At 34.3% G+C, this 24,076-nt stretch overlaps 1 protein-coding gene across 19 annotated transcripts in view; it reads right to left on the bottom strand.

The window, feature by feature from the left end:
- The window catches only part of LOC145230646 (uncharacterized), a 31,441-nt gene that overhangs the window by 868 nt on the left and 6,497 nt on the right, over positions 1–24,076 (bottom strand). The window contains exons 9-22 of one of the 19 annotated variants that reach the window (XM_080096116.1): positions 23,520–23,661; positions 21,592–21,755; positions 19,994–20,071; positions 19,269–19,322; positions 17,320–17,469; positions 9,629–9,703; positions 8,903–8,956; positions 8,301–8,390; positions 6,572–6,640; positions 5,857–5,910; positions 5,255–5,344; positions 4,096–4,149; positions 3,428–3,511; positions 43–2,300 (exon numbers count right to left, since the gene is read on the bottom strand). In XM_080096116.1, coding sequence (XP_079952242.1) covers positions 2,131–2,300; positions 3,428–3,511; positions 4,096–4,149; positions 5,255–5,344; positions 5,857–5,910; positions 6,572–6,640; positions 8,301–8,390; positions 8,903–8,956; positions 9,629–9,703; positions 17,320–17,469; positions 19,269–19,322; positions 19,994–20,071; positions 21,592–21,755; positions 23,520–23,661 — 1,328 coding nt within the window. In that variant the 3' untranslated portion in view covers positions 43–2,130. Of the gene's footprint in view, positions 1–42; positions 2,301–3,427; positions 3,512–4,095; positions 4,150–5,081; positions 5,177–5,254; positions 5,348–5,856; positions 5,911–6,571; positions 6,641–7,582; positions 8,223–8,300; positions 8,391–8,902; positions 8,957–9,628; positions 9,704–17,319; positions 17,470–19,268; positions 19,323–19,993; positions 20,072–21,591; positions 21,756–23,519; positions 23,662–24,076 lie in introns of those variants that run through there. The other 18 variants (XM_080096117.1, XM_080096118.1, XM_080096120.1 and 15 more) reach the window with 18 other exon arrangements.

Genomic DNA, 24,076 nt, shown 5'->3' with positions numbered 1-24,076 from the left:
GAAGTGCTAACTAAGGTAAAATTTGCTGCACCACATCACAAGTATTTTTGAAAGATTTATTTTACAAAACATATCTACTTACTACAAACTTTTACGAATAAGTGATAATCTAAAGCTAATTATTAGTTTCAACAGCAATGCAACCAAAATGATATGCAACAAACATGCCAAACAACACCACAAGCCATTCGACGTCCGAAAACAACCAAACATAAAATTAGTTGCTTGTTAAGCTTTTTTGCAAAACAACCAAGTATGATCCCCCCCACCTCCTTAAACAAATTTTAAACAGTAGAAACGGTTGGTAAGGAGGACGCAAATTTTCGTGGGCTAAGCTGGACGACAAATGTGTGTTTAATATAATTTATAAACAATACATCAAACACAAGATAACCAAAAAAAGGTGTAGCAGTAAAAGTACCGATACGTAAATGTAAACAATACCATGATAAAGTACAGTAACTTTAAGCCAAATAGTACGGTTTGTAAATATTGCATTTGTTGCATTCAGATTTTATGCAACAACTTTATTATATATTTTTACACGATGAAACGCTTTTGTTGGCAGGTTGAGTTTAAATAAGACACCAAAATAGTAATAGGTCTAAAATTAAACCACACAACAGAAAAATGGAGACTTACGAATCAGCCAACGTAGTAAAATTTGCGATCTCGAAAGAAATACAAAAGTGGGATATTCCGAGATAAAAAAAAACGAAGTATTTCATGGGAGTAAATTTACTAAGCCTTTAGGTTTTGTTTTTACCCAATAAGATCGTCATAGCAGCACAGGAGAAATAGTTTCCCATTGAAATGAACGTAAAATGTTCCAATTATGTTAAAGAGCCGGACACTGTAGGTTAAATTGGAACAAATTCTTCAAATTTTTGTCCGATTTTAACGCCTGGCAACATTCAATATAAATCTTGCATTGTATTGAAGGTCATTTAGAAAACTAATCCCACCAAAAGGAACCAACATGCAGTGGTACACATAAAAAAACTTTACAAGACTCGAAGAAAACAAATATTTACAGATTTTTAGGCTTTGGTCTCAAACTTCAAAAGTTTTTCATCGTAATTTCCATTCAAAGCAACGGTACAAAGAGATTGACGAATTTTGAGTTTGTCAATAACACAAGTAACACATAACACAAGGAAAATGCTACCGAAATTAGGAAGTATCGCAGTAAGTGTAGTGACAAGTTGAACCAAATAAGTATTGCGCAAACGAACCGTTTCAAAATCCCTGACTGACTAATATGAGCAGTGGATGTACAGCATTCCCCCTCTGGAAAAGATGTCATTGCACTTGTGTAATATTCGTTTTCACAGTTCATAGACGGAAGGTGGCACAAAATTAAAAAAATTAAAATATAAATACAAACACTGCACACGAAACAAAATGAACTTTCAAGAATATTTAGGCAGTATAACAGCAAACAATTATTTGGCAACATGAAAGAAGGAATGTTACACCAGCGACAAGAAGTGGAAGTCAATCATGTCAACATGACGTCATGGCTTCCAGATCATGACGTCAGCGATTGTTTGAACGTGGAAAACATTACCAAAGCGGGTCTTGCTTTGGTGTGGTGAAAAAATAAAGGAAGAAGGTATAAGAGTATATTGAGTTTTTGACGCATATTCTGGGAAATGACAAGGCTGTGTTAATAGCGCTGTTAATATGAACGCAGTGTCGGTTGCTAAGGAAGTTTGAAAATACGGGCTGTCGGTTGCTAAGGAAATTTGAAAATGTAAAAAAGACTTACCGGTTGCTAAGGAAGTTTGCAAATACAAACGGACTGTCGGTTGCTAAGTAAGTTTGAAAATATACAACAGGATTTCGGTTGCTATAAAAGTTTAGAATTATAAACGTGAGGCATGTTATCAAGGAAGTTACCAGGGTTCCTCATAAAAATAGATTCAAAAAACAAACAAAATAAGAATAATAAACATAAACATTCCCGAATGCTTAAACTGAGGTATTTATAGTACAGCAGACACAAAACTACACTACATGCCAAGTGTGTAATTGTGCATTAAATAACAAATTTGGCATGTTTCACATATAAAACAGTTCACAGAACAAATTTCACAGTTTGTAGCAAGCAAAAATGTCCATTTGCCTCTACAAGGAGACAATTGGTTCCAATTCCACAGCAAATTCATGTTCTATCTTTTCCATTTTGGGTTTGTGAATCAAAAATTTGTAGACTGCATATCCAATTAAAATTCCAACTATAAGAACACTGGCCAAGCTAATTCCAATAATGAAACCCCTACGGTTTAGAACTGGACCTGTAACCAAAACATGGTGCGACATACAGTACATGTTTTATAAGAAACAAGTATTACCATTCTATGATAGGTTTTGCAACATACAAAACGGATTTAAGTAATGCAGAAAAAAGCTGATGTACACAAATGTTTAAAATACTTTGACATTCGGTTAACACATACACAAAAATGTACTGTGCAATCACAATCATTTGACAAATGATGAAACAAATTGTAAGTTTGTTGAAATTCTGACTGTAACATAAAAGATTTAAAACCAAACATAAAAGATTAAACTTTGATTTGCAAAAAAGCATCTAATCAAGCTTTATTGTATTGCGTTGAACTTTATTGACAAACAGAGCATTTGTTTTGTTTGCAAGTGATTGTTTTGTTTTTTAATGTTAAACTATGCATAGATTGAATCATTAAACAATATTAAATTCACCATAAAGCTTATGCAAATGTAGTTTTCCAACAAAAAGGTTGATGAACTAAGGTGAACATAAATTCATGACAGGAATCAGGTTTTAAGTGCTTATGCTAACCAGCAATCATGGCATACTCATTTAAAAATCACAGGTGCCCAGCCTAAACCGATTAAAAGCGTTATACCGAATTAGCTGTTTAAGTATTCCCATATAACAAGACATAAGCTAAAAAATCTGAAAGGCTTCTGTTGTGAGAGAAAAAGATTAAAACATGTTCAAGTCTATATACCGGAAGATTAACAAGTCACCCAACATTAACTCAAGATATGAACTGAATCAAAAAATCGAATAATGCAGAAAATAAGAACAATGAACTTGATCACAACACCATATATGGCAGGAGTGTCCAAAGTGTGGCCCGCTATAGTTTGGATTAAGCTTTTGGGTGGAAATTTTTTTACCGGTAAAAAGGAAGTATACATTTTGCTGACATAACGAACCCCAATATTTCCTCAAATCTTGTATATGGGCATCTTTACCTGATAAAAATTGGCCCCCATTAAAAAAGATTTGGACTCCCCAGATATATGGCATCTAAGACTTTGTTCAAAGTCTTTCGTTTATTTGCACATGCATGCACTGAAATGAAAAAAGTAAAAAAACAAACATGTCATGCATATGAGGATAACTTAAACTTTGAAAAAATGCTGTTCCTACCATGAGAAGTGTTAGTGATGGGGGTAATATTAGATGGAACTGTAGATGTGACTTTGGCAGTGCTTGAAGATACCGTTGGAGTTGCTTAAAAAAGTAGAATTATTATCTGATTTATTTACTCACACAAGAAAATTTTTGTCGCCATATAATTTTGTAAATCGGAGTTTTTTTGGCCTAAAAATAGGAGTGCATCATAGTATCATGGTACACCTATTATAAACAATTTAAATCGAGCTTTCTGCCACACAATAGTAACATGCATAATGACTACAAAGAATTGTTTATTTTATATTTCTAACCTAAAGCACTAGAAAAGCTACAACTGAATATTTCGGGGTTTAAGGGATAAAACATAGGTGAATCGAATTATAAGTTACAAAATTCTTTAGAACACTTTACATTGCACCAATAAACAAAGCATGAAACTCATAGATGTACTTTTGTCAGTACAGCCTATTAAAAAAATCTGCTTAGGGGGCCTGTGGTGAAAATACGGACAAAAACAATAAAGGGGACTCAATTGTCTTGCATTTTGTAGCTCAAACTAAGTGACATTTTCGGGGCATATGAGGCTATGTCACACATTCTGGTACAAGTCAAATACTGAAGAGCAATCATAAAAACCAACACAAAATAATGCACAATTTATTGCAAACAGTCAAATTTACTTTGTTTCTGGGTGCTACTTTGGGTTGACGCAGTGGTTGTCGAGACAGTAGTAACTATAAAATAATATAAGTTAATAGATAAACCCACTGAATCTACCAAACATGGTGCAAACATTTGCCATACACTGGAAAAGGCAAGGATCAAATAAACACAGTCTATTTGGTTTCTTTGTTGTTGCAAGGTCAGCTTAAAAATAAACTCATGCATAGGAAATTGGTTTGACTCTACCTAATCACATTTTTACTATTAACAACTCTATGAATCTATCCAAACATTGAATGCTAATAAGAAGTTGAGACTTGTTGTATGAAAGGGAATTCTGGTTTATTGCCCCCATCGCCTCATTGCATTCTCACAGCCCCATGGGATTTTGCCAATAATTTGATCCTCAAATTAGCTTTATTTGACGGTAAGTTAATTTCACTTTTTGAAAGTGCAGCAGAACAGTTCTGCTTAAAACTAATATCTGTGCAATTCTCAGATCAAATAATTGAAAACCGAAGTTGGTGTTTGCCAGTCAAGGCTGTTTTTTTCCAACAAATAAATCATATCTGTTAAGCAGTCATCTAAGGACTGACCAAATTTAACATTGCCAAAGAATATCAGTTAGTACTTGACTTGAAATACATGTGGGTATAAATAAAGTAAATCATATAAACCTTAGATTAACATCTGTTCAAACCTATATATCTGAAGGTTGACAGGTCACCCAATCATTTCAAAAATAAAATATGAACTGAATCAAAAATTTTAATAATGCAAAGAAAAAAATATCGAATTTAATAACAACACCACATATGGCAGGGGTGTCCAAAGTGTGGCCCGCTATAGTTTGGATTAAGCTTTTGGGTTGTGGCACCTTTCGATTTCACGCAAATGCATTTCTGTGGAAATTTTTTACTGCTAAAAAGGAAGTGTACATTGTGCTGACATAACAAACCCCAATATTTCCTCAAATCTTGTATATGGGCGTCTTTACCTGATAAAAAAGTGGCCCCTATTAAAAAAGATTTGGACTCCCCAGATATATGGCATCAAAGACTTTGTTCAAAGTCTTTCGTTTGTTTGCACATGCATGCACTGAAATGAAACAAAAATAAAAAAAACATGTCATGCATATTAGGATAACTTAAATTTTGGAAAAAATGCTGTCCCTACCATGAGAAGTGTTAGTTGTAGTGATGGGGGTAATATTAGATGGAACTGTAGATGTGACTTTGGCAGTGCTTGAAGATACCATTGGAGTTGCTTAAAAAAGTAGAATTATTATCAGATTTATTTATTTACAAAAAATATTTTTGTGACCATATAGTTTTAAAAGACGATTCAAAACTGTGCTAAGAGTTATTTTGCATGAAGTATAAGTACATTAAAGTAGCACGGTACACCTAAAATAAATAATTCAAATTGATTATTCTGCCACCCATCCTCAGTTTACAAAAGCAATGACATGCATATTGACCACAAACACTTGTTCAAAAAGCACATTAGGGCTTGTATTTCTGACCTAAAGCACTGGAAAAGCTGTAACCGAATAATATGGACAAAAAACAATATGAGTCCGCTTCAGGCAAAGGGACCCATAATAATGAGCATGAATATTGTCTTGCATTTTTATTGTCATTTTCAAGAAAGGGCATATGAGGCTATGTCGGGAAGTGGTACTGTATGCCACATTCTGGTATAAGTCAAATACTGAACAGCAATCATAAAAACCAACACAAAATAATGCACAATTTATTGCAAACAGTCAAATTTACCTGGTTTCTGGGTGCTACTTTGTGTTGATGCAGTGGTTATGGGGACAGTAGTAACTATAAAATGAAAAAAAATAGTAGATAAGTCAACTGAAACTACCAAATATTTAAAATTGGAAAAAAAGCAAGTATTAAATAAACAGTTTATTTGGTTTCTTTGTTTGGCAGGAAAAAGCTAAATTAAAGTCAAGGATTGTACTAGGTGGTTTGAATCTACCTAATTTTATTTTTACTATTGAATCTATCAAAACATTGAATGTCACTTAAAAGTTTAGACTTCTTGTATGAAAGGGAATCTTGGTTCATTGTCTCCATCTTTGTTTTCTCAGTTTTACCGATATTTTAATGCTCTTATAAATTATTCTTTTTATTTGAAGTTAAGCTAACTTCACTTGTTGAAACTAGAGTTAAAAGTTCTCAGATCAAACAATTGAAAACTGAATCTGATAGGCATGTTTGGAAATAAAGACTGTTTTTTTTTTCTAACAAGCATATCGAATCTGGTAAGCAGTCATCACCGAATTTCACACTGCTGAGAATATCAGTTAGTACTTGACTTGAAATACATGTGGGTATAAATAAAGTAAATCATATAAACCTTATATACTAACCTAATGTTAAACAACGACGTAAAACCAAAAATTCATGCAACTAACACAAGGGAGAACCATATATAGGTGTAAACTACAAAGGGTTTATACATAAAATAAGCACAAACCTGTACTTGCAGTGGTGCTGGGTGAAATGGTAGCTGAACTAGTGGCTGTGGTTTCAGTTGTAGTTGCCGCTGTTAAAATAAGGATTTACAAGCCTTCATCAAACAGTTTTCTGTATTTTTCTGCCTTCATAACTAAAAGCCAAGGGTAGGTAATAATAACAACATGACTTAATACAGTGCTTCCCAACCTTTGTCTACAAATTCCTCCCTTTACAATCCAAAACATTTTCATTCCTCTGTAATATACTACAAACTACACAGTAGATGCTAAACCACACAAAGATCACTTAAAACTGGACCTTTTATCAACTTTACGGGTCATGTTCCCAAAGCGTAAGTGTCTACTTGGAAACCACATGTAAAAATTAAAGTAAATTCCTCCCTGCAAGTTTTTAAATTCCTCACCGGTTGGGAACCACTGACTTGACTTGATGTTTAACACAAGCTTTGGTTTCTAAATATGAGTCAACCAAGTGTGTTGTATGGAAACCATTAAAAGGTCACAAAAAAGCTTCTGTCCTCAATTGCTAAAGACATGTTTTACATATTGTGTTGCAGTATGCTTTTTAGTTTTGTAAAAAGATTTCTTTTAATTGTCACCAAAAAATGTTTAATAGGTTTAGCAATGCCATACGCCACCAGCAGTAACTATTTTCAATTATTTCATATGTTACTTCTACAAGCTAAATTCAAAAATGCATTGTAAAGGGAAAATAAACACATCTCATAACACTTCACCAAATTTAGATAAATTTACTATTTGGTGATACTAAGCTTATGTCAAATAATGCACTTTGAAAAGTGCATCATATACATTCAACAAAATCTTTAGATAAAACAAAATAACATGCAGCTCAATGCCAGACAGCAAATAGTTGTTTGATATGTTTCAAAACATCAAGTTGGCCTGATTGGTGGCGAGAAAAGTTTGGGAGAGAAACAAAATTGGGTTGATGTGATACCAAAAGATTAACCGTCTTCATGAACTAAGCTGAAACATTACGATCAGAAGAGTATGCATTGATTTATTTACAAACAATACAATGAATTGCAAAAATAGCATCAAAAAAGTGTAGGCAGCAGCAGAAGGGAACAAGGAGAGGAACTGAAGATGTATTCCCATATAACAAGACATAAGCTAAAAAATCTGAAAGGCTTCTGTTGTGAGTTAGAATCCCACTGCAGGCTAGCTTTTCAGACCAATGTTTATCTATGTGGAAATGCTTGAGAGAAAGAAGATTAAAACATGTTCAAGTCTATATACCGGAAGATTAACAAGTCACCCAACATTAACTCAAGATATGAACTGAATCAAAAAATCGAATAATGCAGAAAATAAGAACAATGAACTTGATCACAACACCATATATGGCAGGAGTGTCCAAAGTGTGGCCCGCTATAGTTTGGATTAAGCTTTTGGGTTGTGGCACCTTGCGATTTCACACAAATGCATTTCTGTGGAAATTTTTTTACCGGTAAAAAGGAAGTATACATTTTGCTGACATAACGAACCCCAATATTTCCTCAAATCTTGTATATGGGCATCTTTACCTGATAAAAATTGGCCCCCATTAAAAAAGATTTGGACTCCCCAGATATATGGCATCTAAGACTTTGTTCAAAGTCTTTCGTTTGTTTGCACATGCATGCACTGAAATGAAAAAAGTAAAAAAACAAACATGTCATGCATATTAGGATAACTTAAACTTTGAAAAAATGCTGTTCCTACCATGAGAAGTGTTAGTATATGTTATGGGAGTAATATTAGATGGAACTGTAGATGTGACTTTGGCAGTGCTTGAAGATACCATTGGAGTTGCTTAAAAAAGTAGAATTATTATCAGATTTATTTATTTACAAAAAATATTTCTGTGACCATATAGTTTTAAAAGACGATTCAAAACTGTGCTAAGAGTTATTTTGCATGAAGTATAAGTACATTAAAGTAGCACGGTACACCTAAAATAAATAATTCAAATTGATTATTCTGCCACCCATTCTCAGTTTACAAAAGCAATGACATGCATATTGACCACAAACACTTGTTCAAAAAGCACATTAGGGCTTGTATTTCTGACCTAAAGCACTGGAAAAGCTGTAACCGAATAATATGGACAAAAAACAATATGAGTCCGCTTCAGGCAAAGGGACCCATAATAATGAGCATGAATATTGTCTTGCATTTTTATTGTCATTTTCAAGAAAGGGCATATGAGGCTATGTCGGGAAGTGGTACTGTATGCCACATTCTGATACAAGTCAAATACTGAACAGCAATCATAAAAACCAACACAAAATAATGCACAATTTATTGCAAACAGTCAAATTTACCTGGTTTCTGGGTGCTACTTTGTGTTGATGCAGTGGTTATGGGGACAGTAGTAACTATAAAATGAAAAAAAATAGTAGATAAGTCAACTGAAACTACCAAATATTTAAAATTGGAAAAAAAGCAAGTATTAAATAAACAGTTTATTTGGTTTCTTTGTTTGGCAGGAAAAAGCTAAATTAAAGTCAAGGATTGTACTAGGTGGTTTGAATCTACCTAATTTTATTTTTACTATTGAATCTATCAAAACATTGAATGTCACTTAAAAGTTTAGACTTCTTGTATGAAAGGGAATCTTGGTTCATTGTCTCCATCTTTGTTTTCTCAGTTTTACCGATATTTTAATGCTCTTATAAATTATTCTTTTTATTTGAAGTTAAGCTAACTTCACTTGTTGAAACTAGAGTTAAAAGTTCTCAGATCAAACAATTGAAAACTGAATCTGATAGGCATGTTTGGAAATAAAGACTGTTTTTTTTTTCTAACAAGCATATCGAATCTGGTAAGCAGTCATCACCGAATTTCACACTGCTGAGAATATCAGTTAGTACTTGACTTGAAATACATGTGGGTATAAATAAAGTAAATCATATAAACCTTATATACTAACCTAATGTTAAACAACGACGTAAAACCAAAAATTCATGCAACTAACACAAGGGAGAACCATATATAGGTGTAAACTACAAAGGGTTTTTCTTAGAGGACTCAGCAAAATAAGCACAAACCTGTACTTGCAGTGGTGCTGGGTGAAATGGTAGCTGAACTAGTGGCTGTGGTTTCAGTTGTAGTTGTAATTGCCGCTGTTAAAATAAGGATTTACAAGCCTTCATCAAACAGTTTTCTGTATTTTTCTGCCTTCATAACTAAAAGCCAAGGGTAGGTAATAATAGCAACATGACTTAATACAGTGCTTCCCAACCTTTTTTCGACAAATTCCTCCCATTGCAATCCAAAACATTTTCATTCCTCTGTAATATACTACAAACTACATAGTAGATGCTAAACCACACAAAGATCACTAAAAAACTGGACCTTTTATCAACTTTACAGGTCATGTTCCCAAAGCGTAAGTGTCTACTTGGAAACCACATGTAAAAATTAAAGTAAATTCCTCCCTGCAAGTTTTTAAATTCCTCACCGGTTGGGAACCACTGACTTGACTTGATGTTTAACACAAGCTTTGGTTTCTAAATATGAGTCAACCAAGTGTGTTGTATGGAAACCATTAAAGGTCACAAAAAAGCTTCTGTCCTCAATTGCTAAAGACATGTTTTACATATTGTGTTGCAGTATGCTTTTTAGTTTTGTAAAAAGATTTCTTTTAATTGTCACCAAAAAATGTTTAATAGGTTTAGCAATGCCATACGCCACCAGCAGTAACTATTTTCAATTATTTCATATGTTACTTCCACATGCTAAATTCAAAAATGCATTGTAAAGGGAAAATAAACACATCTCATAACACTTCACCAAATTTAGATAAATTTACTATTTGGTGATACTAAGCTTATGTCAAATAATGCACTTTGAAAAGTGCATCATATACATTCAACAAAATCTTTAGATAAAACAAAATAACATGCAGCTCAATGCCAGACAGCAAATAGTTGTTTGTTATGTTTCAAAACATCAAGTTGGCCTGATTGGTGGCGAGAAAAGTTTGGGAGAGAAACAAAATTGGGTTGATGTGATACCAAAAGATTAACCGTCTTCATGAGCTAAGCTGAAACATTACGATCAGAAGAGTATGCATTGATTTATTTACAAACAATACAATGAATTGCAAAAATAGCATCAAAAAAGTGTAGGCAGCAGCAGAAGGGAACAAGGAGAGGAACTGAAGATGCCAGTTAGGCAAACTCCATGTAAATAAATTGACTAATTCTGTTACTTATTTTTTTTTCCATTCTCAGTTATTGTCATAAACAGTGATAGTAAAAATACATGCTGTATGTTGGAGAGTCTGATAATGTTCAGTATAATCACTCTCAGTTCAGTAGTTTTTATTGTCTTTTAGGGTTTTTAAAGATGGTCAATTGTGTCATATAGTACGTTTTAAACAGATTGCACTTTTTGCACTATGAAGTATTTGCAAACAACACTTTTTTGTATCTACACAGTGACCTAAACCCAACTAAAAAGGGTAAAAAATCAAACACTTTTTGAGCAGTGCAGTTTTAGAAGGGTTGCAAAATAGCAGCTATACTACATAGGGCAAGTATGCAATCCAAGAGTGTGTTAGACACTAACAAGTGATAATTAATGATTTGTAGGCTGTGTGTTACCAGATTAGGTAGTTTTGATGCATGGTAAATGAGCAAAACAAAAATGAACCCATAAAACAGGCCCAAATAGAGAAGTTGTTTAAGTTGAAACAACAATGAAATTTGTCTCTCGAAAGTTCACATAAGCCAACATTTTAAAGTTTGTCAAAAGTGGTGTGATTACAGTGTTACAAGGAATCAAGTAATGGCAATCTTTTGAATGCAACAAGACATCATAAATTTTTGATAAATTGACTTTATATGCCAAGATGAGTAGTAAAATGTGAACTTTTTGTTACATTTAGACTAGTTTACACACCTCAATATAGCTTGTTTAATCCAAAAAAATGCGCAACCTGGCTAAAAAAGACCCTGTAAACTCGATTTTAAATTTCAAAAATACCTGTGAACACACCACATTTTACATAACACAAACAATGTTACAATTTTCACTCAAAAACATTCGAAAGATAAACTGGTAATTTACTTAACCATGAAGTTCGTACAAATGCTAGAGGTTACCATTACCCATTACTCTTTCAAGAAAATGTCACAACAAAATGAGAAACCAAAAATTGATAACCTTGCTTTCATTAGAATTCAGAAAAAAAAAAAAAATTTTGGACTATTCCACTTTAGCTTTACCGTTCCTTGATTTTAAAAATATATTTAAAGGAAGGTATGGAGAAATGCTTTTTACCAAAGCAACGTTTAGTTTTGTTTTTTGTTCTTCTACAGGCTTGGGTTGAGAAAGAATAAGATGTAGAAAAAGGGTCATAGTTCAAGATGTGTGTTCAACTACAAGATTTTGCAACTTTGAACCCTAAAGGATATAACATTTTAAAATCTCTGCTCAACTATTTAGTGGACGGCATACTACTTGCACTAAAAGTGTTGATTGACTAATGGCTAGGCACATTTGAAAAAGGGCAAATAATATATATGCCAAGCATTATGAATTTTCAAGAACATTCAGTCAGTAAAAGTAAACAAAAATATAAAAAATGATAATATATTCTGCCAGCAATAGTACTGGGCTGGGCACTAAGGGAGGGCAAAACCCGAAAATGACTACTTGCTTTGACATAATGACTTTTAGTTCTTGACGTCAGTTATTGACAGGATGTGAATAAAATTACCAAATATGGTTCTCATATTAATATTATGGTTAAAACAATAGGTGAAGAAAATAGCGACAGAAATTCTGGCAAATGGCATGACTGGGCTGAAAGTAGCTGCCCATATGAATAAGCTGCTGGTTGCTAAGGAAGTTTGGAAATATGACAGGCCTAACCGTTGCTAAGGAAGTTTGACAATAAAAACAGCCTGACGGTCGGTAAGAATAATAGGGGTTGTTAAGGTTACTCATTGACCTGAATAAAAAAGAAGCGAACAAATTGCAACCAATGATATTTAAAACAACATTCCCATGGGCCTGAAATTTAAACTGTTATTTGTAACATAACAACACTACAAATAACTTTCGTATTTTATAAGGAAATTATGTGTACAATAAATAGCCAAATACTGCATTCGAAGCACCACAATCACTGATATCCATATGATAACAATATGACAGTTTGAAAAAGCAAAGCTTCTTATGCTGAAACTGGCATCATTGATTTCATTTCAGTATCTGATGCATCTACGCTTTTCTTTTCAGGCTTTTTCAGGCAAAATTTGTAGAGCAGAAACAGAACCAGAACCACTATAAGAAAACCAGCGACACCGAATCCAATGGCGAAACCCAGGTAGCTTGGACCTGGAACTAAAATAGGGAACAACATAGTGTAGTGGGGAAGGTTATTTGACACATTCTCAGTTAGTTATGCTTAGTGATGGGACGATACCAGATTTTAAAGCGAGAACCAATACCGAGTATGAGTACCACATGTACTTAAATATAGCGTTGTACTTAGTTGTATATCACTAGTTAATTTATCTGTTATGGCCGGGGTATATGTACGCACACACATGCAGAAGCATGTAGAAAAATGTGATTTCCACACAATAGCAAAAAAATAAATGTAACCTGGCGGAAATTTTCCTCTATTTTGTGCTGTCCGAAGCAAATATTGGCAAAAAGTTGCCCATATGTTTATAGTGTAAACCGGCCTTTGGTATCGAAAACTGAGGCAAAATATTTCAATACAGAGTATGAGTATCAATAACACTGAAATCATTCAATACCATCCATACCGAGAACTTGTCCCATTACTAGCTATGCTACCAAAAAAATGCAATGATTCTCAACATGAAAAATAAGGTAATGGTTAAAAGTGGTTTATGTACACAAAGTGCTTTTGGAAAATAGAATGTTATGACAACCAGTAAAATGTGTACAAAAAATTATGTTTGAACAAAGTATGTAAAAAATACTGAGTGAAAACACAGTTATGAGGAAATAAAAAAAAACATGTTTTCATGGTATTCAATGACACATAAACAAATTATTTTGGGGGTTTCAAAAATTTGCAGAGTACTACAAAAAATGAGTTGTTTAGTGCCTTGAGAACACCAATAATTTAAGTATTTTGTTGTTATTAACATCAAACTGAAAGTTGCTGCACCTTCTTGTGTGAATGTCTCAGTACAAACCTTACATTTATAATCTCTAACTTGCCAAAAATTGGTATTTAGGCAAAACAGTGTTAATCTATATTAGTGAGCAGATAGTTTGTGTCTAGTTTTTGTTTGTTTAAAGATTAGGATCTTTGAAAAATATTACAGTTACCAAAAAGCTTGGTCATGCATATGCAAATCTCCATTTCCACTGAACAGTTAGTCAAGCTGCACTTGTGTTTGCATTTAAAATCATACTTAGATTGATTGCATGTAATAAACAATCTTAAAACATTGTATTTTAAATTGCAAAAAGGAAGCCAAAAAATTGGTATTAACATGTAACATTATATGTGCACCATTGAAAATTGAAAATAAAATTTCTGTCCAAATGAAAATGAGTTTAAGTTGATAGAATACAAGTTACTACAAATCCAAGCAAAATACATAAATTGAGCTTTCTCTGAAATAATACGTTCTTGACACTTAAACACACCAAAATACAAATAGACACCATTGCAAAATATGAAGTAATTTTCCAAAAAGGTAAATTAATTTGTGGCATCAAATAGAACTTGAAAAATTAAATAAAATGTTTACACAAACTAGAAAAGTGGCATTCTGATATACTTCCATTTCATATATTCTATACGATATTTATCAATTTACTATACTATACACAATTGTATCTACATATGATTTGTTTTTGCAAGCAAAAACGAATGGGTCCCCACACGCGTGTTTGTGCGGATTTACGGTAAACCTATGTTGCGGTTATTTTTAGATTCTTAAGGACAAATTTTTCACAAAGCATTAACTTAACTTTAAATGTTTTTGTCCGTATTCTTTTTGCGTCATTATTGTCATATAATTCAAAAAAAATCAATGAAAAAAGAACGGGGAAAATACTTTCAATTTAATCTTGCTTTGACCTTGATATTGTCGTTCAAGTTCAGTTTTTAAACACAAGTTTTACTAGAAAGCCCTAACTGTTACATTAGACACTATATAAAAAAAGTCGTTTGCTACAAAGGTATACATAACAACTTGTTTTTCACTAAACTTTGTTTAGCAAAAACGACCATTTAATGACCTTTTGACACTTTTTTTAACAGCATGCAGTCCTTAGTGTTCAACAACACCGTTTAGCCTAATTTATACATGACGTTAGTACTAATTCTTGAATTGATTTGTCAAAAATAAAGAAGATACGTTATGACAAAAAATTCTTAACTGTGTTGTAATGCGTACAAGTTGACTTATAGTGACCAGTGGTTATGCGACGGCCAAGCTGACAACAAGAATTTAAAGAGCATTTATCACGGCGTTCGAAAAAGTTAAGTTTATTTTTTCATATTTATGTTGATCAACGACGTTTTGCCTGACATAAACGAAACCGAACTACGTTTATCGAGTTTAAATTACGTCTTAGGTGTAAAACCTTCGGCAAAACTGAAAATGCGTGTGATAACTCCATAAAACGACACAGCATTGCTGCACAAAGAACAGCTGATTTCTAATCACCCAAACGACCGTCTCGTAAAACGTCTGTCCGGACGTCAAGCCGGGAACTCCCGCTCTGCCGCCTTAATCGTAAACCAGTGAATTCCTCCCTTGGGACTTATATCTGACTGATAGCGTAAACATATTATGGGTTATAAAGGTAACTGGCAAAATTTTAAATACTAAACGAATACCCTGCTTAAACAATTGTTAAAAATGTTTAAAATTTCTGAACCATAGGGCTTGTATTTCTTGCCTAAAACTAAAACCGAATATTTCGGGGCTTAAATGGTGAAAAATTGGTGAATCCGAAAAAAAGATACAAAATTCTTTAAAAAACCTTACATTGCACCAAACAACAAAGCATGAAACTCCAAGATGCTGTACTTTAGTTAGTACAGCTGTTTTAAAAATTTTATGTTTTGGGGGCCTGTGGGTGAACCGCTGGGTAAATCGGGGTCAAACTTCAGGAGGATCAAATTTGGATTATTAACTAACATCTCTGCAAATTTGAATAAATTTAAAGCACTCTTTCTTGACCAAACGCGTCTCACAAACCAGCGTTAGACAGAAAAAAGAAAAAAAAATACGGACAAAAACAATATGTGTCCCCTTCAGGGGATGGGACCCATAACTACACTTGATTGCATAAACTATTTAATTGCATATGATTGCAAATGTGCACAATGATATTAAACAGTTAATTGCATAAAAATCTTGGCAAATTGAGTATGCAATAAACCAGAATTTTCCATACCACAAGTATAGAAAAATGTCCTCACCTTTGTTAGAAAAACTTAGATAATACTTAAGCCTAAACGAAAAAAATGAATGGCAAAGTAACACAGTTGGTTTTCTGGTACAATTTGCGTGGGATTGCAGTAGTGATTGGACGATACCTGGGTTTGAAGCGAGTACCGACTATGAGTACAAGTACCATGTGTATACACCATAGGCGCCGAACACGGGTATGCTGGGTATGCGTGGCATACCCGGACGAAAAACTCGGGTATTCCGCATACCCGAAAATCGGACCAACGTTAGTCATGCGTTGTTGCTTTGTAAAATTATACATGCGCAAATGATTTCAATCGAGGTTATTGTCTCACAACCATTAAATTGTTCGCATTCATTACAGTTGTGAAACGTATTCGAGAAGCATTGGAATTTAAACATTAAAAAGTGGTAAATAGCACAACAAAGGTATTGGCGCTGTCCTATGGTAGAAACGCCGCTGCCCTGGGTATTTTGTCAACAACCACGTGATAAAAAAGTTTACTGTTTGTGAACTAAATTATAAAAATACAGCCCAACCTTTGTTGTAACTGCCTACACCACAAGAACAACGACTGGCTAGTTTCAACCGAAAAAAACAAACAAATAACACCTAATGTTACGTTACAAACGTAGAGTTGGTACTTAGCCTACAAAAATTAACGTTGTCGAAAGCCTGCAAAAATTAACGTTGTATGCGTCACATACAACTCACTGCGTTAAATATGCGACACGTTGTAAACGAAACAAGCGACGTTAAAACGAACAAAAAGGATTATTGTGATTGCTAGGCCAGAAGTGTGTGCGCTTTGTTGCGTGAAAACTAAGCATTTTTGTTATAGTTATTACAGAGAAGATAAATGTTAAACATTAAAGTAATTTGCGACGCACGGCAAAGTATGTTAGGTGACAGTCCAACTAAATCTTTTCTATCTTTATTGTTTTGCCTACCCGTTTTTCCCGATTTTGTGCTGTTCAATGCAAATATTGACAAAAAGTTGCCCATATTCTTACGGTATATACAGGTCTTTAGTATCAAACGTTGGTATCGAAAACTGAGACACAATATTCTTATATACAGTACGAGTATAGATACCACGGAAATCATTTCATACCACGGAAATCATTTGATACTGAGTACTGGGTATTTCTCCTATCACTAAATTGCAGTGCATTCAGACAATAGGATTGCAGTGTAAGAAAATGATGACAAAATTGGCTCAAAAAGTTCGTTTAGCGCATGCACATCACAAACAGAAAGTAAGAAAAAAGAAAAATTACCATGCGTTTCATGAAAAAATTGACATCCCTACCATGATGTACAGTAGAAGTAGTTATAGAAGTAGCAACAGGGGTAGTAGTAGGTTCAGGAATAACAACCAAGACGGGAGGTTCAAAGATGTCAGGTCTAGTAATGACACCATAGATGCCTTCGGTAGTGCTGGAAGGCGCTACTGTAGTTGCTGAATGAAAAACTATTTTCTAGGACTGGCATGCACTCAAAATATATTTCAAAATGAGGCATGTTATGTTTAAAGCACCATTGTTACTTGTTTGTTAAAAATATGGTAGTTCCAATATTGTAGAGATTTAAACAATTCAAATTAGTTTGGGTAACTGTGAGGTAGTCATTTAAATTAAAGTTTTTTTTTTTTACCTTTCATAACGCAAATTTGGCTCAAAACATAATGCAAATTCCCAATCATAAAGCAAATTCGTATGTTTTGTTTGCATAAAATGGCCTCACACTATTACCCCCCTTCTATCACGACATTAAATTTCAGTCTTTCTACCAACAATTCTTATTAAAGGAAGTGCATATGAGGAAGTGCTATATGATGATGTACATTATTTTATGTAAAGAATCAAATACTGCATTTGGCCATGAAACATAATGCAAAATTATGTACATATTTTGTCAGAATATTATTGCAATTACTGTGAAAAACTAGAAGGGTGGCTTTCTGATATACTTCCATTTTATATTCTATTCTATACGATATTTACCAATTTACTATACACATCATTTGATCTACACATATGATTGTTTTTGTAAACAAAAACTAATGGGTCCCCACATGCATGGTTGTGCGGATTTATGGTAAACAAATGTTGCGGTGATTTTTAGATTGTTAAGGACAAAAAAACACAGCTGATTTCTAATCACAGAAAAGACTGTCTCTTAAAACGTCTGTCCGGACGTCAAGCTGATCCCTCCCGCTCTGCACTAAACCGTTTTAATCGTAAACCAGTGAATGACTCCCTTGGGACTTCTGTCCGGCTGACAGTGTACACAAACTATGGGCTGTGAAAGTCATTTTTTGGCCGATTAAGTCAAATGTTTGAATACTAAACGAGTAAACTACTGCAAACAATTGTTTGAAATTTCATCACATTAGGCCTTGTATTTCTGGCCTAAAACCAAAAAAGATTATTTCAGGATTTAAGGGGCGACGATTATTTCGGGGTTAAAGGGGTAAAAAATGGGTAAATCCAATAAAAAATTAGAATTTTTTTTAGAATACCTTACATTGCACCAACCAACAAAGCATGAAACTCTTAGATCATGTACTTTCCAACCAACAAAGCATGAAACTCTTAGATCATGTCAGTACAGCCGTTTTCAAAATTTTACGTTTTGGGGGCTTGTGGGTGAACCGCTGGGTCATTTGGGGTCAAACTTTAAGAGGATCAGGTTTTAAATAATAGCTAACATCTGTGTAAATTTGAATAAATTTAAAGCACTCTTTCTTGACCAAACGCGTTTGACAAACCAGCGTTAGACAAAAACGAATATTTCGGGGTTTAAGGGGTAAAAATGGGTAAATCCTGTTAAAAGTTAGAAAATTCTTTAGAAAACCTCACATTGCACCAACCAACAGAGCACATAACTCCTAGATGATGTACTTTAGTCAGTACGGCCATTTTTCAAATTTTTACGTTTTGGGGGCCTGCGGGTGAACCGCTGGGTCATTCGGGGTCAAACTTCAGGAGGATCAAATTTGGATTAATATGTAACATCTGTCCAAATTTTAATAAATTTGGAGGACTCTTTCTTGACCAAACATGTTTAACAAACTAGCGTTAGACAGAAAAAGAAAAAAAAATACAGACAAAAACAATATGTGTCCCCTTCATAGAAGGGGACCCATAATTATCATAAAAGGCACATTCGGCAATAAGTCATTTCATCTACATATGAATTGAACCACAATACATACAAAAGGATTAAGTCTACAGTAAAAAAAACAGCAAAAAATACCTGGTTTCTTTGTTGTACTTTTTGTTGTAGCAGTGGTAGTGGTGGGTGGGGCAACTAAAAATAAGGTAGATTTTTAAAGCTGTTTTTTTCATTTTCCTTTAATTTTGCTTTACCATCAATAACAGTAATATATCAGTCAAGATACTCTACCGGTGGTTCTCAACTCGTTTCAAGCCATGAACCACCAGTTTATTTAAATTAATATTGTGAACTAGTCCATAGTTAAGTAAGGATAAAGAAAGCATTCACAACAGGAATATTGGCTTGAAATATATTCATTTAATATAGAAATGATATAGATGTGATGTCAAACTATTGGCAGCTAACAATAAATGGCCAATAACTTAATAAGCTTTTCATTTGTAAATATTTAAAAGATTATATGCAACTTATGCCAGGCCCAAGAAGTATGCATTTTTACATTATGTAACGCATTAGTTTGTTTTTTATGTAACGCATTTTTTACATTATGAACACTAGTTTTGTGATTTAGCAGGGCATGGATATGCCAATTAAATGCTCAGGTTTGTGCAACTGTGTGGCCAAGCACAGAGCATCATAAATAACAATACTTGGCACCGAGTAGTCAGGTTCTGGCTTGGCTCAGCCCATTCCTACCAAGCACCAAACATGAACATGAGATGCTCAGTGTTCGACAAACAAAAGTGTGGTTTTTGCCCATCATTATTGTTGCACTTAATGGACAACAAACAAGTTTTACATACCTGTGCTAGCAGTAGTGCTGGCAGTGGGACTTGGCAAAGTGGTAGTTGTAGCAGCGATTGTAGTAGTAGTTGAAATAGCTGTCATTAAAAAGTAAATGTATATACAAAGTTTTGTCAAAGGCCTGTATTTTTTTAATGCTTTATGCTTTTAGTCAACAGTGTAACAATGGTAGTTAAGTCTAATATGCTGGCATATTAATGTAATGTATGTGCATGACAACAGTTCAAAAAAAACTAGGGTTGCTACCATAGGCGCCGACTTTACATTTTTCCCGGGTATGCCGTATTTTATGACGTCATGAAATAACAAATTAATTTCATGTTGCTACATATTGTGATACTACGTTAAAGCTTGCAGTATATGAGTTTACACAACGTAATTCGATCGCCAGGACCTTCTGCTTGTGTTGCAATTCAACGCAGGTTTGTGCACCGTAACACCGCGTTACACATTGCAAAAAATTGAACTTACTTGCCGAAATTACGGGGAGGCAGACAGTGAAAATAAAAAAGGTTCAGCTCGGATGTCACCTTACCTCGCAAATTACCTTAATGTTCAACCTTCATTTTCTCTGTAATAACTATCACAAAAATGCTTTGTTTTCACGCAACAAAACGCACATACTTCTGGCCTAGCCATTACAAAAATCGTTTTATACGTTTTGAAGTCGCTTGTTTCGTTTGCAACGTGTCGCATATTTAACCCAGTGAGTTGTATGTGATGCATTGGATTTAAAGTTTAGTCTACTTCAAACGATGTCCGAAACTGCCAGAAACTTTCGATATGCTGACACGTCAATTTTGATGGTATCAACCTTACGTTTGTGACGTAACAATAAGCGTTGTTGTTTTTTCGGTTGAAACTAGAAAGTCGTTGTCCTTGCGGAAGAGGCGGTTAGAACAAAGATTGGACTAACGTTGGTCCAATTCTCGGGTATGCGGCATACCCGAGATTTTCGTCCGGGTATGCCTGGCATACCCGGCATACCCGTGTTCGGCGCCTATGGTTGCTACATAATAAGTTAACCTTTTATGGTGCAAGGCAACAATTTTCCAATTTCAAAAATGAAGCCGGTTATTACTAAAGTCACAAGACAAATTGGTTTGCAGTTCGTTTTTGTTTTGGGGGGTTTTGGACCTTCAATGTCCATACAAATACAAGTAAATACAGAACCCAGTTTTGTTATACAATTTCTTTAAAAATGGCTAGTGTTGGGATTTTCGATACCTACACAATTAAACACATTATGCGATTAACCAGATTAATCTGCAATTAATAAAACTTATTTTTATGAGTATTCATAGTGCACCAGGCCTATCAAAGGCATTGTACTAAATCAGCCAGTCTCTCAAGCTTTACCATATGGCAAGGCACAGGCTAGAAAAGTTTAGCATGCGGTGAGATTCGAACCCATGACAGAGTCTTTCTGGGACCCATGCTCTACCAACTGAGCAACACAGGCTCAGTGGAGAAGCCTCTAAAAGTCAAATCACAAGCACCGTAGCCTGCCTTGCATATTGCACATGTTAGCTTCCCAGCAGGGGACCGTATGAGTATGAGTATTGTGAGAAAAGTTGATCTTACACAAAACTTTTACCTGGTGGAGTTTGAATGGCAATGTCGTCAATATAAGAAGAAGCTGTACTGGGACCACTTCTCTTAACTGTCCAGGTTACATTAACTGACTGGGGTTTAAGCAAAACCGACACTTTTTTCCAAGAATTTTGAGCAGATGCAGTGTTCCATAAAGTTTGTTCCGCACTACATTCAAACAGTTTTTAACAGAGGTTTTTTTTGCTTTGTTTTTGGCAAATGATAATGGATTGCTTTGATTATTGCTAGTATTGCATGATAAAAATGTAATTGAACTTGTTTCTGACATTCTACAGCCAAACATACCAATTAATACACCACAATCAATTGGCAATTTGTGTATTTATTTGATCAGCTTTGGAACACTATTCATTAATCTGTTCATAAGTTTAACACAACAGGCCGAATACCTGTAAAAAGTGACATGCTTTTTTTCAAATGTTCCAACAAAAACTCAATCATCAGTGATATAAGGGGGCACATCAGTTACACCCATTTTCACCACTTGAGTCAAATGCGAAAAACGATAGATAAAAAGGTGTGCAGCAGTGATGTGTAGTTATAGTGTAACAGCAGAAAAATAAAGCATGCCGCTTTTTCTGTCCATTTAGGCTGTTGTATTCAGTATTGATCAGCTCCATTTTATTGTTAATTTGATAGCAACTGCTCATGTACTAGGACAATGGCTCTTAAACTTTTTTGCCTTGTAGCAAACGAACAAACTATGTTTCATTTTTCAGGTAATATGCAACCATAACAAAGTGGTTTACCGTATATACTCGCCGATAGGTCGCACTAATTAGTTTTGTCCTAAGAGTTGACTTGCACATAAGTCGCACTGAAAATCTAGGAATTTAAAACGCCTTTTTTCTAGCTTTTTTGCATAGATAACTTTCTATTTTGTTTTTTTGTAGGGCTTAATATAATCAAAATATGTTTATCGACACCTGTGAGTTATATCCGCCCAATAAGCCGACCCCAGAAAATTAGGTCAAAAACGTAGGTCCTGAAAATCGGCTTATTAGCCGGAAAATACGGTACTTGCAATAGCCGAAAACTTTCAATTCTGTTCCGACTTGGTGGCGATTTGCACTTATGTCGAGCGGATAGGTCGCACCTATATTTTTTTTTAAATATAAGGCAAAAAGTTGCGACCTATCCGGAGTATATACGGTAGTAATATTGGTTGGCAATTTTATTTGATGGTGAGGCTACACGAAGCAACAAATAAGGCAGAAGCGATGTTTTAGTATTGTTTGCACACTCTTGTTTATCAACAAAATCTAAAAAATGAGATGAGTAAATTGTACTGTGTAAAAATGAAATCTTTTAGCATCTTTTACAGTGCAAAGTTTAAGAATTACTACTATAACATTGAAGTACCTGGAATACAAAACTAGAAAGGTGGTTTGCCTATATGTTTCCATTTGTATGTTCTATATCATATTTACTGATTTACTATACACACTAAGTGTATAAGTAACAAACTGTTCAGGGAGGGGGACACATGATGACTTAATGCACAACCTGGAAAAGCACCAATCCACTTGCACATGTCATACAATATTAGCAGGTAATTTCATTGTCTTAATCTTATTCAGACCTCGATAAATTGCCACACTGCAAGACTAATATGGCAACCATGCCATTAAATCTGATAACTAGGTAACACACCTTTAAATCAAAAAGCTGTATATATTATATTCAAAACTCAAATGGAATGCAGTTTTTTTTGCACAAATTTTTTTAGAGTGAACAAAATCCTGCCAAGACTGTATAGTCAAAAGCAAGTGCAAGCCGCTATGAATATATTTAACAGTTGTAAATGCCACGGACTAAAAGCCAAACACTACATGACATAAGTGCTTACACCAACGCTCACTTCATGTGGTCATGTAGACACAAAAAACGGACAAACAGAGTAGCACATACCTTCCATCTGTAGGTTGTAGTATTAGGGCAAGGTTAACATTGTCAGTTGACTTGTAGTAAAATGTTATCTCATAAGTCTTTGTACTGTTAGGAAATGTTGGAGATGTTAGTGTAGCTTCTGCACTCGAAACCAAGCCATACCCTGACAAATAACGAAAAACGTGATTTGTTAAGCCAAGAGCACAATAACAGGAAGTCGTATTCAACGCTGTTCGAAACCCATTCTATTTTAGGACCTTACACAATAGTGTGGTAAAATGCAATGGCATAACGCATTTACTCAATTGTAAGCCGCGATTCTATTGTTTTCTACTTGTCCTTTGTGCGGCTTACAATTTAGGGCGGCTTACATTTGAATTTTATATTTATATTATTTCTACACTTTTCTACAAACATTTTAATTTTTTGGGGTTCTAAACTTGTATGCATGTACAGATTATACGTCGATATACGTTCTGTTGGGTACAGTTGTCAACGTAACTAACAAATAGCGGCCAATAGTTATACTATGTAACGACAGAATAATGTATTATGAAACAATAGTATCTAAAATTCCA

Source organism: Phallusia mammillata, chromosome 5 (assembly GCF_965637545.1).
Source record: "Phallusia mammillata chromosome 5, kaPhaMamm4.hap1.1, whole genome shotgun sequence".
Taxonomy (NCBI): Eukaryota; Metazoa; Chordata; class Ascidiacea; order Phlebobranchia; family Ascidiidae; genus Phallusia; species Phallusia mammillata.
The sequence above is the reverse complement of the archived record's forward strand: the minus strand, read 5'-3'. Positions and strand labels throughout refer to the sequence as shown.